General features: G+C 41.0%; 1 protein-coding gene across 1 annotated transcript in view; it reads right to left on the reverse strand.

Annotated features, from left to right (window-relative positions):
* MPDZ (multiple PDZ domain crumbs cell polarity complex component) overlaps positions 1–14,336 on the reverse strand; it is a 93,439-nt gene that overhangs the window by 31,503 nt on the left and 47,600 nt on the right. The window contains exons 21-25 of the mRNA XM_067315718.1: positions 12,766–12,964; positions 9,760–9,801; positions 5,359–5,463; positions 2,102–2,194; positions 1,423–1,600 (exon numbers count right to left, since the gene is read on the reverse strand). Of these exons, the coding sequence (XP_067171819.1) occupies positions 1,423–1,600; positions 2,102–2,194; positions 5,359–5,463; positions 9,760–9,801; positions 12,766–12,964 (617 nt within the window). The remainder of the gene's footprint in view (positions 1–1,422; positions 1,601–2,101; positions 2,195–5,358; positions 5,464–9,759; positions 9,802–12,765; positions 12,965–14,336) is intronic.

Raw genomic sequence — 14,336 nt, forward strand, 5'->3', positions numbered from 1 at the left:
ATAAAAGCTAGAAGCTAACACAGGTTATTTGTTAGTGGCAATTCTTGCACAAGAAGTTATATAATAAGGATCACCTCTGCCTCTTTAACTGTATAATTCTATCTTAGACTTAACCATCCAATGTAAAACAAGGAGAGAAAGAAAATGATCTGAAAGAGAATATTCTAAACCTAGGAAATGAAGAGTAATGTTACAGTTCTGTGACCTCCTCTGTCTGAAATACATGTGCACTAGTAGAGAGGAAAGCCTAGGTATGTCACAACTTGAGAAACAGAAACCATCCATTCAGAAACACTCAGGCAGTATTAATTTTTCTCACCCACTTCCATTTCTGCAAGCACCATTAACAGAGACAATCACTGCATTCATAAAAATCCAGAAATTCAGTTATAATGAGTTTTTTTTTTTTAACTTTGTGCCCATTGAGCAAAATTCCATCTCCAAATTTGTTATACACTGGAAGCTCTTCTGTCCTGCCCTAGAAAGTGCTGCTTATATTTATGCATTATTTCAAGGTCTTATATTTGGATCTTGTATCAAGAGCAGCTGTATACCACCAGTTTGAATGTCATAGCGTAAAGCAGGCTCACTCTCTCTCAGAGGAAGAGTCACAGTCTCCACCATCTGGCTCATTACATTCGCACTGGTAGAGTCAGCTAACAACGTCCAGGAAGGAGAAGAGGAGCGCAGTTCCTAGCAGCCTGACGCTGGAGATGAAGTAATGTCTGACTTACTGAGAACCATCTTGGGAAGGTTACATACCTTTTAGCATGCTCATTTTCAATTTCTTTGAACAAGGAAGCCAAAATGGCCCTAAAAGCACAGAACTGGCTGAACAGGAGATGAGAAATCTGGACAAATTTCTTCCCGCGACACCACTGGTTTCCCTGTCCTCAGGCATGGATATATGCTCTCAACTTCCTTGCAACACCTCCCTATCAAATCCAGATATTCTCAAGTCAGCATAAAAAAGAAAGGATAATTCCTTAATTCTTGCACAAGGCGTGCAAGAATGATGGGACTAGAGTAAGATTTAACAGGGAGATAAGCTTGGCATTTCTTTGCATGATTTCTCAATCTCTGTCCATTTTTGTTGTTATTCAGTATGCACTGTTGAACGTTTTAGCTTCACCAAACCAAGCTTTTTCCTGAACATTCTGGCTTTAAAAGAGACAGGTAGAGCCACAGGCTGTGTAGACCCTGAGGACACAGACAGCCACCTATACTACAGAACATATATTCAACTTAAAGCTGTCTGCATGCAAATATCAGCAGATGGTACCACGGTGTTTATAAAACACTGTATGGCTCAAGTGCTGCCAGCTGGAGCAGCTACACAGCTGTCACCTCAGGACCGAGCATCCATCTCGGTGACTCCCGAGCTGCAACAGGTGTCCTGAGCAAAAGGAAGCAGTCCAGTACCTCCACAATTCGGTCTCCAGTTTTCAGCGTGCCATTTTTGCCCGCTGGGCTGTCCTCCAGGATGTGTTTGATAAAGATCCCCCTCATCACTTCCCCGTTACTCAGGCGGCTCCCCATCCCTCGTCCACCAACGATGCTGATCCCCAGTGACTTGCTAGGCTCTCTCCAAAGTTCAACCCTGCCGTGACAAAAACAAAGACAAGAATAAGTGAAAATCTATTGTGATTATAATAATGTCCTCTCTGCTCCACCTTCTGAAGACCCACCTATCTGCACATTTTTGTAAAAAAGCCATTCACGAATAACTCTTCCTGCAAAGTTTTTTGTCTTTCAGTGGGAGTTATTTACTGGGTCTATAATTGTGTCTACTGTCCTTCATTTTATTTTGGCTTCTAATTAAAACTTTGAATCCTTCTCTTCATCTCTTCCTATGGGATCCCATAGATGTAGTCCATAAAGATAAATTACCAAGGCAATCCACCAACTGTTAAATTGCAGAGATTTAGCCCAATGACAATAAAAATCAGCACTGAATTACTCTTGCAATGTACGATACATATAAGTACACTATTTCTTTTGTTTTCTTATTCCTCTTGAAATATATTAATGGTTTCACAATTTTTTGAATTTCTGGAGATGAGATTTTACACACTCACTGTAGAACTGGATCCACACTTACTTTCTGGGCTGGTTCCAGTTACTGAAAGCTGCATTTTGAAGTTCACTTTCTTCTCCCTCCCCCTCTTCGCGTTCTGGAAGTTCTGGAATTTCCCTGCTAATAAACAGGAACATGCAATCCATTTTTAAAACACCAATAACATCAGTAGATTTCACAACAAAATTTCATGTATTGGACCATGCTGCCAGTGTTAGAATTTGTATAATACCTGTAAATTGCAGTTATGACACAAATAAAAGAACCCTATAATCTTCCAGAAGACACAAAAATACATATTACTAAAAGAGGTTTTTTTTTTTACCCAATGAAGCTGAAACCCAGTTTGAAAGTAATTTTAAGCATTTAAAATGCATTAGACCCATATTTACCCCTTAGTGTTCCCCTTATGCTGCAAGAAAACTTTAAAAAAACTTTTATGGTGCAACTGCAAACCATCAGGAGTCAGTAGTCACTCAGTAGCTTTCCTTATAAGCAGACTGCTAGAATACATGTTGTATTTGGGAATTCCCCTTCCACTTGTCTCTGAAATTAAGTTTTTATCAAGTGACACCTAAAGAATAAAAAGAGACTACATTTTGCTTACTGTATCCAAAATGGAAGGAATAACAACAGCAGTCCTCAGAAACAGTTAGTGCTTTTGGGGATTTATTTCAGATATTTAGAAAGACTGCTTATCAGAAACCACCATGTGCATTCTCTAAAAATCAAGTCTCTTTAAAGTGCCCAAAGACCAGATCACAAAACTGGAAAAAAACAAAATTATTAGTCATTTTGAGTATCTTGCCTTATACTTGTAATGAAATTTTGAAACCAAAGGAAAAGGACAGCACAGTTCATTCTTTGCAGATACATTCTGAAGAGATGACCAATGCTAAATTCTAACATTGCAAGCACTGAGTATGCGTGGTCACACATAGATCAGATACCTTCACTCTTATGAAATTTCCATGGTCTGTCTTCCTTTTTGATGGAAATAAATATTTCTATTGCTCTATATCTTTTCATATTATGATATCATATCAGTATTTTCTTCCTACTGTTTTGAGATAGCTCTTTAAAAAAAAAAAAAAGCCTATCAGAAATTAATGAAGAATACCTGCACACAGTCTGCATTTTTGATAGAACATTTATCTGAGCAAGTAAAAGAAATAAAGTCTATCAAAATAGAATTTAGGAGAACTTTATGAAGAAACAGCACACAATTTCCTTAATACTGTCAAGGACAGCAAGAAGGGCTTCTTCAAATACATCAGTAGCAAGAGGAAGACTAGGGAAAATGTGGGCCCTTTGCTGAATGGGGTGGGTGTCCTGGTGACGAAGGATGCAGAGAAGGCAGAGTTACTGAATGCCTTCTTTGCTTCAGTCTTTACTGCTCAGGCCAGCCCTCAGGAACCCCAGACCCTGGAGACCAGGGGGAAGGTCTGGAGAAAGGAAGACTTTCCCTTGGTCGAGGAGGAGTGGGTTAGAGATCATTTAAGCAAACTTGACACCCACAAATCCATGGGCCCTGATGGGATACACCCACGAGTGCTGAGGGAGCTGGTGGACGTTATTGCTAAGCCACTCTCCATCATCTTTGAAAGGTCATGGAGAACAGGAGAGGTGCCTGAGGACTGAAAGAAAGCCAATGTCACCCGTCTTCCAAAATGGCAAGAAGGAGGACCCAGGAAACTACAGGCCAGTCAGCCTCACCTCCATCCCTGGAAAGGTGATGGTGCAGCTCATTCTGGAGGCCATCTCCAAGCATGTGGAGGACAAGAAGGTGATCAGGAGTAGTCAGCATGGCTTCACCAAGGGGAAATCATGCCTAACCAATCTGATAGCCTTCTATGATGGAATGACTGGCTGGGTAGACGAGGGGAGAACAGTGGATGTTGTCTACCTTGACTTCAGCAAGGCTTTCGACACTGTCTCCCATAACATGCTCATAGAAAAGCTCAGGAAGTGTGGGTTAGATGAGTGGACAGTGAGGTGGATTGAGAACTGGCTGAATGGCAGAGCTCAGAGGGTTGTGATCAGCGGCGCAGAGTCTAGTTGGAGGCCTGTAGCTAGCGGTGTCCCCCAGGGGTCAGTCCTGGGTCCAGTCTTGTTCAGCTTCTTCATCAAGGACCTGGATGAAGGGACAGAGCGCACCCTCAGCCAGTTTGCTGACGATACAAAACTGGGAGGAGTGGCTGATACACCAGAGGGCTGTGCTGCCATTCAGAGAGACCTGGACAGGCTGGAGAGGTGGGCGGAGAGGAACCTCATGAAGTTCAACAAAGGCAAGTGCAGGGTCCTGCACCTAGGGAGGAATAACCCCAGGCACCAGGACAGGCTGGGGGCTGACCTGCTGGACAGCAGCTCTGCTGAGAAGGACCTGGGAGTGCTGGTGGACACCAAGTTAAGCATGAGGCAGCAATGTGCCCTTGTGGCCAAGAAGGCCAATGGTATCCTGGGTTGCATCAGGAAGAGTGTTGCCAGCAGGTCGAGGGAGGTGATCCTCCCCCTCTACTCAGCCCTGCTGAGGCCACATCTGGAGTACTGCGTCCAGTTCTGGGCTCCCCGGTACAAGAGGGATGTGGCACTACTGGAGCAAGTCCAGCGAAGGGCTACAAAGATGATTAGGGGACTGCAGCATCTCTCTTATGAGGAAAGGCTGAGAGAGCTTGGCCTGTTTAGCCTGGAGAAGAGAAGGCTGAGAGGAGATCTTATCAACGTGTACAAGTATCTGAAGGGAGGGTGTCAAGAGGATGGGACCAGCCTCTTTTCAGTGGTGCCGAGCGACAGGACGCGAGGCAACGGGCACAAACTGAAACACAGACACTTCCATCTGAACATGAGGAAAAACTTTTTCACTGTGAGGGTGACAGAGCACTGGAACAGGTTGCCCAGAGAGGTTGTGGAGTCTCCTTCTCTGGAGATATTCAAAATGCGCCTGGATGCAATCCTGTGCAATGTGCTCTAGGTGACCCTGCTTGAGCAGGGGGGTTGGACTAGATGATCTCCAGAGGTCCCTTCCAACCTCTGCGTTTCTGTGATTCTGTGATTCTGTAATACATACATCAAACACCCATGGAATTTGGTAGCCAAAGCAAAAAATGATTTCTCAACAACTTTTTATTGCGATGGCTGCTGGTCTGAAGAAGATCATCCATCTTTCAAATATTCTAACCCAAAACTTATTTCCCTGAGCAGAACAATGCAAAGTGTATCAGTATATGGAAAAAGTTAAACCAGAGAGACCTGTCAGAAGATAATGGAAGCTTTTGACTCACCTGACAGTGTGTGAAGGAAAAAGATCAAGTGGCACAGCTCCCTCTGTCTGTTGTCCTAAGCTGGCTCGGTACTCTCCTAAATTTTCTGCTGCCACATATGTAATACTGCAAAAAATAGAACATGATTAAAGTAACATCAGAAGTGCTGGTCCTGCCATTGGTGGGTGTGCGGAATGGGTATATGGAAGCCACTAAAGACTACTTCATACAGCCACTGACTTCAAAAGCCACCATGCTGGTATCTTGGGAATATGAAATTATATACAACCTATGTGACTTTGACACAAATAAGCATCTATGACCAAATTAGGTAGCTGAACAGCACACAATTTAGGGTTCGCTACTGCACTTTAAGTAAATGGTGCTTGGACAGTGATGAAGCATAGTTGAGACAGTCCTGCTGAAAGGCACATTCAAAACAGCCTCGTGCACAAACACTGAAGGATCTGGGAGGTGTACATTCTACATGCTGGCTGAAAATGCTTATGGAAGTCAGTCTGCAGAAGGTTTTGTGGTTTCAAGGAAAATTTTGAACACGTTTTAGGTTTTGGTGAAAAATACTCCATGGGTTTGGACATACAAACATATTACTGCACATCACCTAAGCTGCAGGGAGCAATCCTCTGCTTGTGCTCAGATCCTTCCTACTACATCATTGTGCACTTCCAGCCAGCTTGGGACAGCCAGACAGTTGCATTTCATTGGCCAAATGACATGCAGACTCCTGAAGCCCTGGTATAACCTGATCATAGTTGAACACCAGAAAGAGAAATGGCACAGGAGGACAGAGAGAAGAAAAAAGAATAAGGCACAAGGAATCTTTCTTAAAAAACTTCCCTTTAGCAGCAAAAGGACATCATGATCAAATTGAGGACCTTTAGATAAAAGAGATAGCCCTACTTAAACCAACATTTGTCATGTCAAAAACCTTCACTTGTTTGATAAGCAGCTTAGCTAACAGTTCCAAGTCTGCTAAGAAGTAAGGCTGAAGGAGAAAAAAACTCAATAAACAGGATGCCCTCCCATCCTTCACATCACTGAAAAAAATATGAGCACATTTCCCCACAGAACAGGCAGGGCAAAAAATTACATCTTGACTACTTCACAAGGATGTGGAAGCCACTGATGATCAGCTTAGAGGCTGTTCGCTTACTGGAGCCCTTCTCCTGTTCATCACTCTCTGAAACAGCCAACAATTTCTTCTCCCATTGGTTTTCTGCTAAATACAGCAAGTGGCAGAAAGCAGAGCAAATAAACTTTTATACAACTAACGGTCTCTATCCAAAACACTCTATCCAGATTATCATAGGGAGTACCTTATTTGTCTTCTTCATCCATGCCCAAGCATGTTCCCTACCTCCCTTCATAGACACCATATCTTGAAAAGTGCAGTAGATGGCTATTAAGGCTGCACAGTCCCTACATACTATCACCTGTTTTTTTCTCTCCCTTGAAATCTATTCCCTCTTCTGCCTTAGCCTTTTTCCAAACACAACAGTGTCATGTATTCAAAGTGCTTTCATTCTGAAATGCTCAAAAGGTAACATACAGTAAGGAACACTCAACATAAGGTCACTGATTTTTATCTATCTTTCTGGCATGCCAGAACCAAAGAACACACAACAGCACAACACATCTACTCTATCAAGCCTAAACCATGAAATGGAAAGGACCAAGAGGGGAAAGAACAGAAATGATGATTTTAGAAATAATCTTTGAAAAGTTCTTCAGTTTTTGAAAGTGACCAAAACTGCTTGTCAGCCATCTCCAATTCTGTATGTGTTTAAAGTGCTGTATTATGCTCATAAAACTCTCACAGGGACAAATGGTGCTACAGATGCTCCATCCAGTAAACCCATAAGATTCTTGCCATTGTAAAAGTCATGAAATGTGAAAATTGCATTTCAGTGAAAGAAAATGCATCATTCATCCAGTTATGTTGACCTATCCCTCAAATTCATCAATTTTCACCCCATAAAAATAAGTAGGAAATAATACATTTTCCCCTGAAAGGCAGCTGCAATAAAGACACCAGAATTGCAAGCAATGTTTCTGCTGGCTGGAACATTTGGACCATCATCTCCTTTATGCTAAACTGTAGCTGGAAGCTATTGTTTGTAGCACAGAAAGGAGAATGGCAGGCTCTTAGACAGGAAACAGATGCGCCAAAGCTCAAGATTCAGCCCAGATGTAGACAGTAGAGAGTGACTGCTGATGGCAGAGTGTGCAGCACGCTTCAACTCTTGCCCAGTTCTTTTGTGCAAGGAGCACAAGGCAAACGATTTTGCTGGGTCCCAAGGTCCAAGGGTAGTAGCAGTCCTTCCCCCTCACCCCATACCTCCATGCAACATTAGCATGAGGGATCAGCTAATGGGGGAGAGAAAGCATATGCTCTCCAACATCTGGGATACCTTGTAGATTAATTATATGGGTGAATAACTGACACTGTGCTAGGGTATTCAAAAGGTATGGCTCAAAGGATGCTCTCAAAGAGCCTTACACGTTACTTAGTAATACCTCCCCACAACTCTGTTAGGCAGGTATCTGTATTGTGCAGTGCGCAGAAAGTGAGAAGTAAAGCAGTTCACTCTGCCATTTTAAACCCAGCCATCTAAAACTGACCAGCTGAATTACCTAACTAATTTCCACAGATGGATTCAAGTTTAGATCGTATCACTGGGAGCTATTAAATTTTAGCTCTTCTAAGAATTACATTATTTCTATTTTAGTGTTTTATCTATAGATCTAACTGCCTAATTTTAAGCAAAGGAACATCCTATATATTTTAGGTCTGTGCTCTTATCTGCAAATAAACATCAATAATGCTTCATCTATTTCACAAATATAATCCAGAATATTTACCTGAATATTGCAAAATATCAAAGAAAAAGAAAACTAAATTACATGGATCAAATGCAGGAAAAGGTGTGTTCTAAGCAGGAGTTCATCTGTTCCTTGCTTGCTAATTTCCCAAGTTCAAGTAACCAGAAAGGTTTCCCTAGCTGCTCTTATTAGCTAAGCTATATTATTGATGTGACAGTCAGTTAGAAACCCCTCCCCTCTCTCCTTTGCACATTATTACTGAAATGAAGATGAGTAAACAAAGCTAGCTCTGCTGAAAATTAGAGCTCTAGGGAGCATGCGTGTTCAGCAGAAATTCATCTTTGCTGAGTGGCTGTCTCTCCTCCTCCATTTGTTAGACTGCTTTCTGTGAGAAGCAGCAAGCTCAGACTGTACTAATGCCCTTGGATTTACCTTGCCCTTGGATTTTACATCCGCCAAGAATTTGTCCCCTTTCTAGTATTCGGATATAACCCTCACAGCTATCAAATTCATCTCTTAGCTACCACAGCTCATTTCTTGGAGGGCTCAGCAGGGTCTGAAGATACCTGCCACCACCCTGCCCAGCGCATGCCCCCAGCCAGACCTTGGGGCCAGACCCATAACCGCTTTAAAATGCCACAGGGAGGAAAGAAAGAATAAGAGAAGCAAATGCCAGGAAATAGGGTGGAAAACAGAGAAAACAGAGGAAGCAAGTAAATGACTGCTTTACCGCTGTGTTGCATTTCTTATCTGCAAGAGAAGCTAAGATTCAACAATCTCAAAGGGAAGTACATGCAAAGTTTAATCATTTCCGCTCTTTCATAGCTGTTCAGCTTTAAGGAGAAAGTGTTGTTTCCTTTTCTGAGAGACCCAAAACCTCCCCCACAGAGATAAGCACTAGCAATGAAAGCAGTGACAATGGAAACACCAAATGGTGTACATGTGAAAACATCTTGTAAACACAACACTGCATGCAGTACAGAGGAACATTTATCACATGCTTGACTGAACAGCCACACAAAAAAACCTTGAAACATCAACAAATCAAATAACGGAGTATGTAAAATGTTCAGGACAATTACTGTCATTAATACTTAAGGTCTAATTTGAACCTTTTTATACGTGACAGAAGTAAAATGTAAGTAAGTGCCACAGAAAATATGACACTGAGATTAATCCAGATATCAGTACATCATACTCATGCCAATTCTAGCAGTGAACCCTATACACACACACACGTGCTCTGAGCACATCTGGGATGGCTAACATAGACAAAATTAAAAATATATATTTTTTAGAATAGAGGTGATTTCATTCCAGCTTCAGGAAGCATGCTCCAATCTTCAGGTTTAAAGCCATACAGATTTGTAGAAGCATACATATACGTACACATACGCACAAACACATTTTTATATCCACACAGACAGAGGCACATGCACACACAAAAACACACACCCAGAATATGTACCTATATCTGGATATATCCCTGACATTATGGATGTCATAAAAGCATGAAATTATTTTACAGACAAGTTGCAACACAGAGCCATAATGAGTTTTTGAATCACCAATACTCACACATAAAAGAGGGCCTGATCATCAGCAGGTGCTGGAGAAGATCTAGAATGTGAAGCATATGATGCAGCATCTTTTTAAAATGGTGTTAACAAATGTCAATGTCTCATGCTGAATGTGCGAGGCGTACTTATGTAGTTAAAAGTGTGAGCTGCCTTTTTTTTTTGCTTTCTCCTTTTTCTTTTCTTTTTTTTCTCCCATTCCACCTCCACTCTGTCTACATCTCCCCCAGAAAGCATTTGCACTTTATTAGTGTCTATAGCAGTGATTATTAACAAGCATGGAAATGGAACTGCAATGAATACTGTACTCCTTGATCAGGAATTCATCCCCACACTTTAGGTTAAGGCAGGTGAATTCTGATTCAGCTCAGCAATTATCTTGCAGATGTTACAAGCAGCTGCTTCTGAGCACAAACCCCTGGCTGTTATTGCAGAAATATAAGAACTCCTGGCAAGGTGGAGTGAGAAATGAAACAGAATGCATTCTGGTAAGGCCACATATCTGGTTTTCCACACACAAAGGGGGAAAAAAATAAAAAATTAAATACATAAATCTGGAACTCAGAATGATGGTTCTTGAACTATCAAAAATCAAATTTCCTTGAATAAAATAAAACAAAGTCTTATGTGTCAAGTAAAGATGGCTTGATGTTTGCTCAGAAAATGTTTGCCACTGAATATATAGCTTTGAAATTAAAATACTTCTCCTGAATCACCTTTTGGGGTCACTCTGGTACCCCAAAAAAGCTCAGCTTAACAGCTGAGGTTCAAACCCTGAAGCCCTGTATGGATAAAGAGGAACAATAATCAAGGTGGCCATATTTGAGTGGTTGTGCACTGTTGTTTCCCCAGGATAACACCACAGAGACTCAAATTTTGCTTTTTTTGAAAGGCAAGCCCTTAAATCACAGAGACTTCCTGCATGGTGGTGCACTAAGTTAGTTCTGCAGCAGCAGGTTTATATTTTAGCCTTCGAAGCAAACAGGAATCATAAGAGTGCTCCATATCTCCAAATATCTGATACGGGACATTTCCCCAGACATTTGTATCATAACATGTTTCTGGGATCTTGTACTGCTCCTGAAAGTACAAATTAAAGAAAACTTCAGTTATGTTGACAGAATAGCTTTCTAATAAAACTGTGTAGGCCAAAAATTTTGTCCTTATTCCTGCAAGCTTTGGAAGCTACCAAAGGATTTGGTCTTTCATTTCTTTGAAATGAAGAAGCTGGCTTCATTTTGAACCCCTATCACAGGAACGCACTGAAAAATATAAAGTGAAAGCCAGAAATCTTTGTCAGAATTTGAAGGGCAACTTCCCTTTTCCTGTGAGATCTCTCAGAAAGGTGGTGCATTTTCCCAGGACAGCTGAATATTCATGTCTTAGATCAGATTTTGGTCTTCCAGACATAACTGGAAAAAGACTTTGACTACAAAACAAAACTTCTGTTCACATAGCGTAAAATGCAGCAGCTATAAAAGGATAAGCACAAATAATGAACACATCTATGTTTGATTACATAACTTTGGCATTAATAAAAGACTCCTTACAGAAAAATGCTGCTGTTGCATTTGTATATCTAAGCAGACATACACGCACACGCAAGCGCACATAACAATTTGATTTCAGTAATGGCAGTGGGAACTATAACACAGTTTGAAAGCTTAGAGTAATATTCAATTTCATGTTTTATCACCACTGGCTCACTCATATTTGTGACAGCATTGACAATAATGCAATTCATTATATGAGCATATCCCATCATTTAAAGAAGCTTGCATTAAATCCTAAACACGACAGCTATGTGGTAGACAATTAAACCTACTGCCCCTAGTGAAGATTCCCTGCATAGCTGTTCCCTCAAAAGCCAGACTTGTTCAAAACTAGAACAGTTTGAAGGGAAGAAGGGAATGCTGTGCAGTCCATTTGATTGACAGAAACTACATGATTACCTGCCACTTGAACTGAGCTGTTCCTTTTCAAGGCCACCCTCCTAAATAAGTAGAGGCTCCTAGTATAGACAGCTCTGATAATGCCACCAGCAGACCTGACCCAATCTACATTAACATGGATTTCAGAAAAACAGCTAATAGTTTCTTTGAGCTCTAAGTCCAGAATTTATGGGTCTGGAATTCTGTCCATACACTTAGGAACCTGCAATTTCTAGCTGGTGTGCATGTTGGCAAAATTAACTCCACAACCAAAACAGCCAGAAAAAAAGTCACTTTAAAGAAAAGTTAAAATTCTGTAAGTTGACAGAACTTGAGAAGAAGAAATTTTAATCATCAAGCAAGTGGATTTTTCAAGCCTTCTATTAAAAAATAGAAGTTTTAATGATTACTCAAAAGAACAGACATTTATGTACTAGAACAACAGCTCCTTTATATATACTAATAAAAACTTGGAAGTGACTTCACAAAACAGACTGTTGCTACTGTTTCTCACAGATGTACTGAAAATTTCATAAACATTATTTTTCTGCATTAACATCACGTGTCATACTTTCTGTCTGGCAGTCAAAAGCAAAATCCATTAGAAAGATATCCATCAAATAAAATCATTTGTGCAATGGCCAGGACAGTTCATGTTCCAGAAACATAAATACCTCACCAAAAGCCTTGCTTTCTTTAGAAGAGTTATACCGTGAATGCAGAACTCTGACTGCAACTCCCTAACAATGACAATCCTGGGTCAAACAGCCTGGTTTTGAAAAAAAATCCAATCAAATCCATATTAAATAATCACGGTCATCCTATTCCTTCAGTAGTGATGATGATAACTAATGACAATGGCTTTTCTAAAAACAACAAAGCCTCTTACACAAATGATTTTATCTTTCAAACCCATGAAGCTGTAATTTGAAGATGAATTATCCATATGAAGCTGTAATTTAAAGGTGAATTTACACTGTAAAAGCAAACAAACAAAATTCTGATTTAGGATATTTATGGACAATTTTAAATTATTAGCCTTTTCCTACCGTAATTCATATTCTAGCTTTACCTACTTTATATCTGGTCCAACGAGTGAATGCCTCCTTAGCATAGCCCGGGCTTGTGCATTGGTTAAGTTAGAGGTTGATTCTTCATTTATGGACAGGATACAGTCCCCCACACCAATCCGTCCATCACGACTTATCGAGCCTCCGTGGATGACGCTGCGGACTATCATTCCTGAGCCATCTTTATTGGAACTTACCGTCATCCCTATAGTGAAATAGGCATGCAACAGACAACAGTTAATCTTCATCTTTATAAAGGTCAAAATACTCTCTACTGCTCTGAGTCCCAAGGGAGAGAAAGTAAACTGAGGCTAGGAAGGTAAAAGCTAGCCAACCAACTTGCCAGTGTCAGCAAAGCTATATGCATTGCTCATGTTCTCCTTGCATTTCCTTCTTCCCAATGGGAGAGAGGAGTTACAAAGCACAATCACAATATAATTGCCTTGTGCTGTCTCATATATCAAGCTTAATACAAAAAAAAAAAAAAAGAAAAAGAAAAATGAAGGGCAGCGGAAAATTTAAGCCAAAAAACCCCAAACAAACAGAAAAAGAACAAATAGATTTCAGCCAAAAGGGTAATGAAATTGATTCTAAAACCAGTTAAATTCATCACTCTTCTGTATGTTTCACTGAGTTCATACTTCACATTTTGCTGTGCTTTGTGGGGGTTCTGCCTGGAAAGAAAAGAGGGAGGTGGCTACGGCTAAAAGGATTAAACGCCAAAGGAGCGTAGGCCCGATAACCTAACTGAACTGCACATTCTTCGTCCCTGGCGAAAGGCCTGAATCAGACCCCACCGGAGACAGCGGCTGCCTTCCTGCTGCCCGTGGTGGGCCCAGAAGAGCACCCTGACTTCTGCAAGAGTCCACACACTACTGAAGGATACAGAATATTCCTTGAGCTACACGATGATCCTACCTGCAGCACAGCAGTGCGCTGCTTCTATAGACTTACACACCATTTAACTCCACATTCTTTTCTCTAAAGGGAAATGAGACAGAAATGCTCATTGCTCCCCCTACCCCCGCCACCCTTTTGGTTCTGACTTATTCTTAGTATAGGGTTCATATGTCTTCGTGAATTTTCTTACATGCATGAGTTTTCACTGTTATTTTCAGGGCAGTTGGTGCTCAGGAAATGAACCTCGATGACAGCTCTAGGAAAAAGTGCCCTTTCCTAAGCCAGACAAGGGAAAGGTACCAGCAGGGAAAGCAGAGTCTTCTCCCTTCAATATTGCTGGATTTCTACTGTCTTAATATCACAAAAGTTATTTTTATTCTTTTTGTGGAGTGACAAACACAGAAGCTGTTCCTGAGTAACAACATCAGGCAACTGAAGAAACAGTGCCTTACAAGGCAACATTTCCTGGAGAAATTTCCTGGCTGTGACAACTCCACTTGTGTTCTCCTGGTTTTTCAAGCAAACATCAAGATAGCAAACCCTGCTAGCACAGTTCTGTATCTGCAGACCTCTACTGTGTTGTCCAGATTGTGAACAGAAGGAAGAGGATCTCCAAGGTGATAGCTACCCACAGCAAAAGCTCCCAGGACACTAATTATGAAAAAATTCTAACCATT

The sequence above is a fragment of the Apteryx mantelli genome, chromosome Z, assembly GCF_036417845.1.
Source record: "Apteryx mantelli isolate bAptMan1 chromosome Z, bAptMan1.hap1, whole genome shotgun sequence".
Taxonomy (NCBI): Eukaryota; Metazoa; Chordata; class Aves; order Apterygiformes; family Apterygidae; genus Apteryx; species Apteryx mantelli.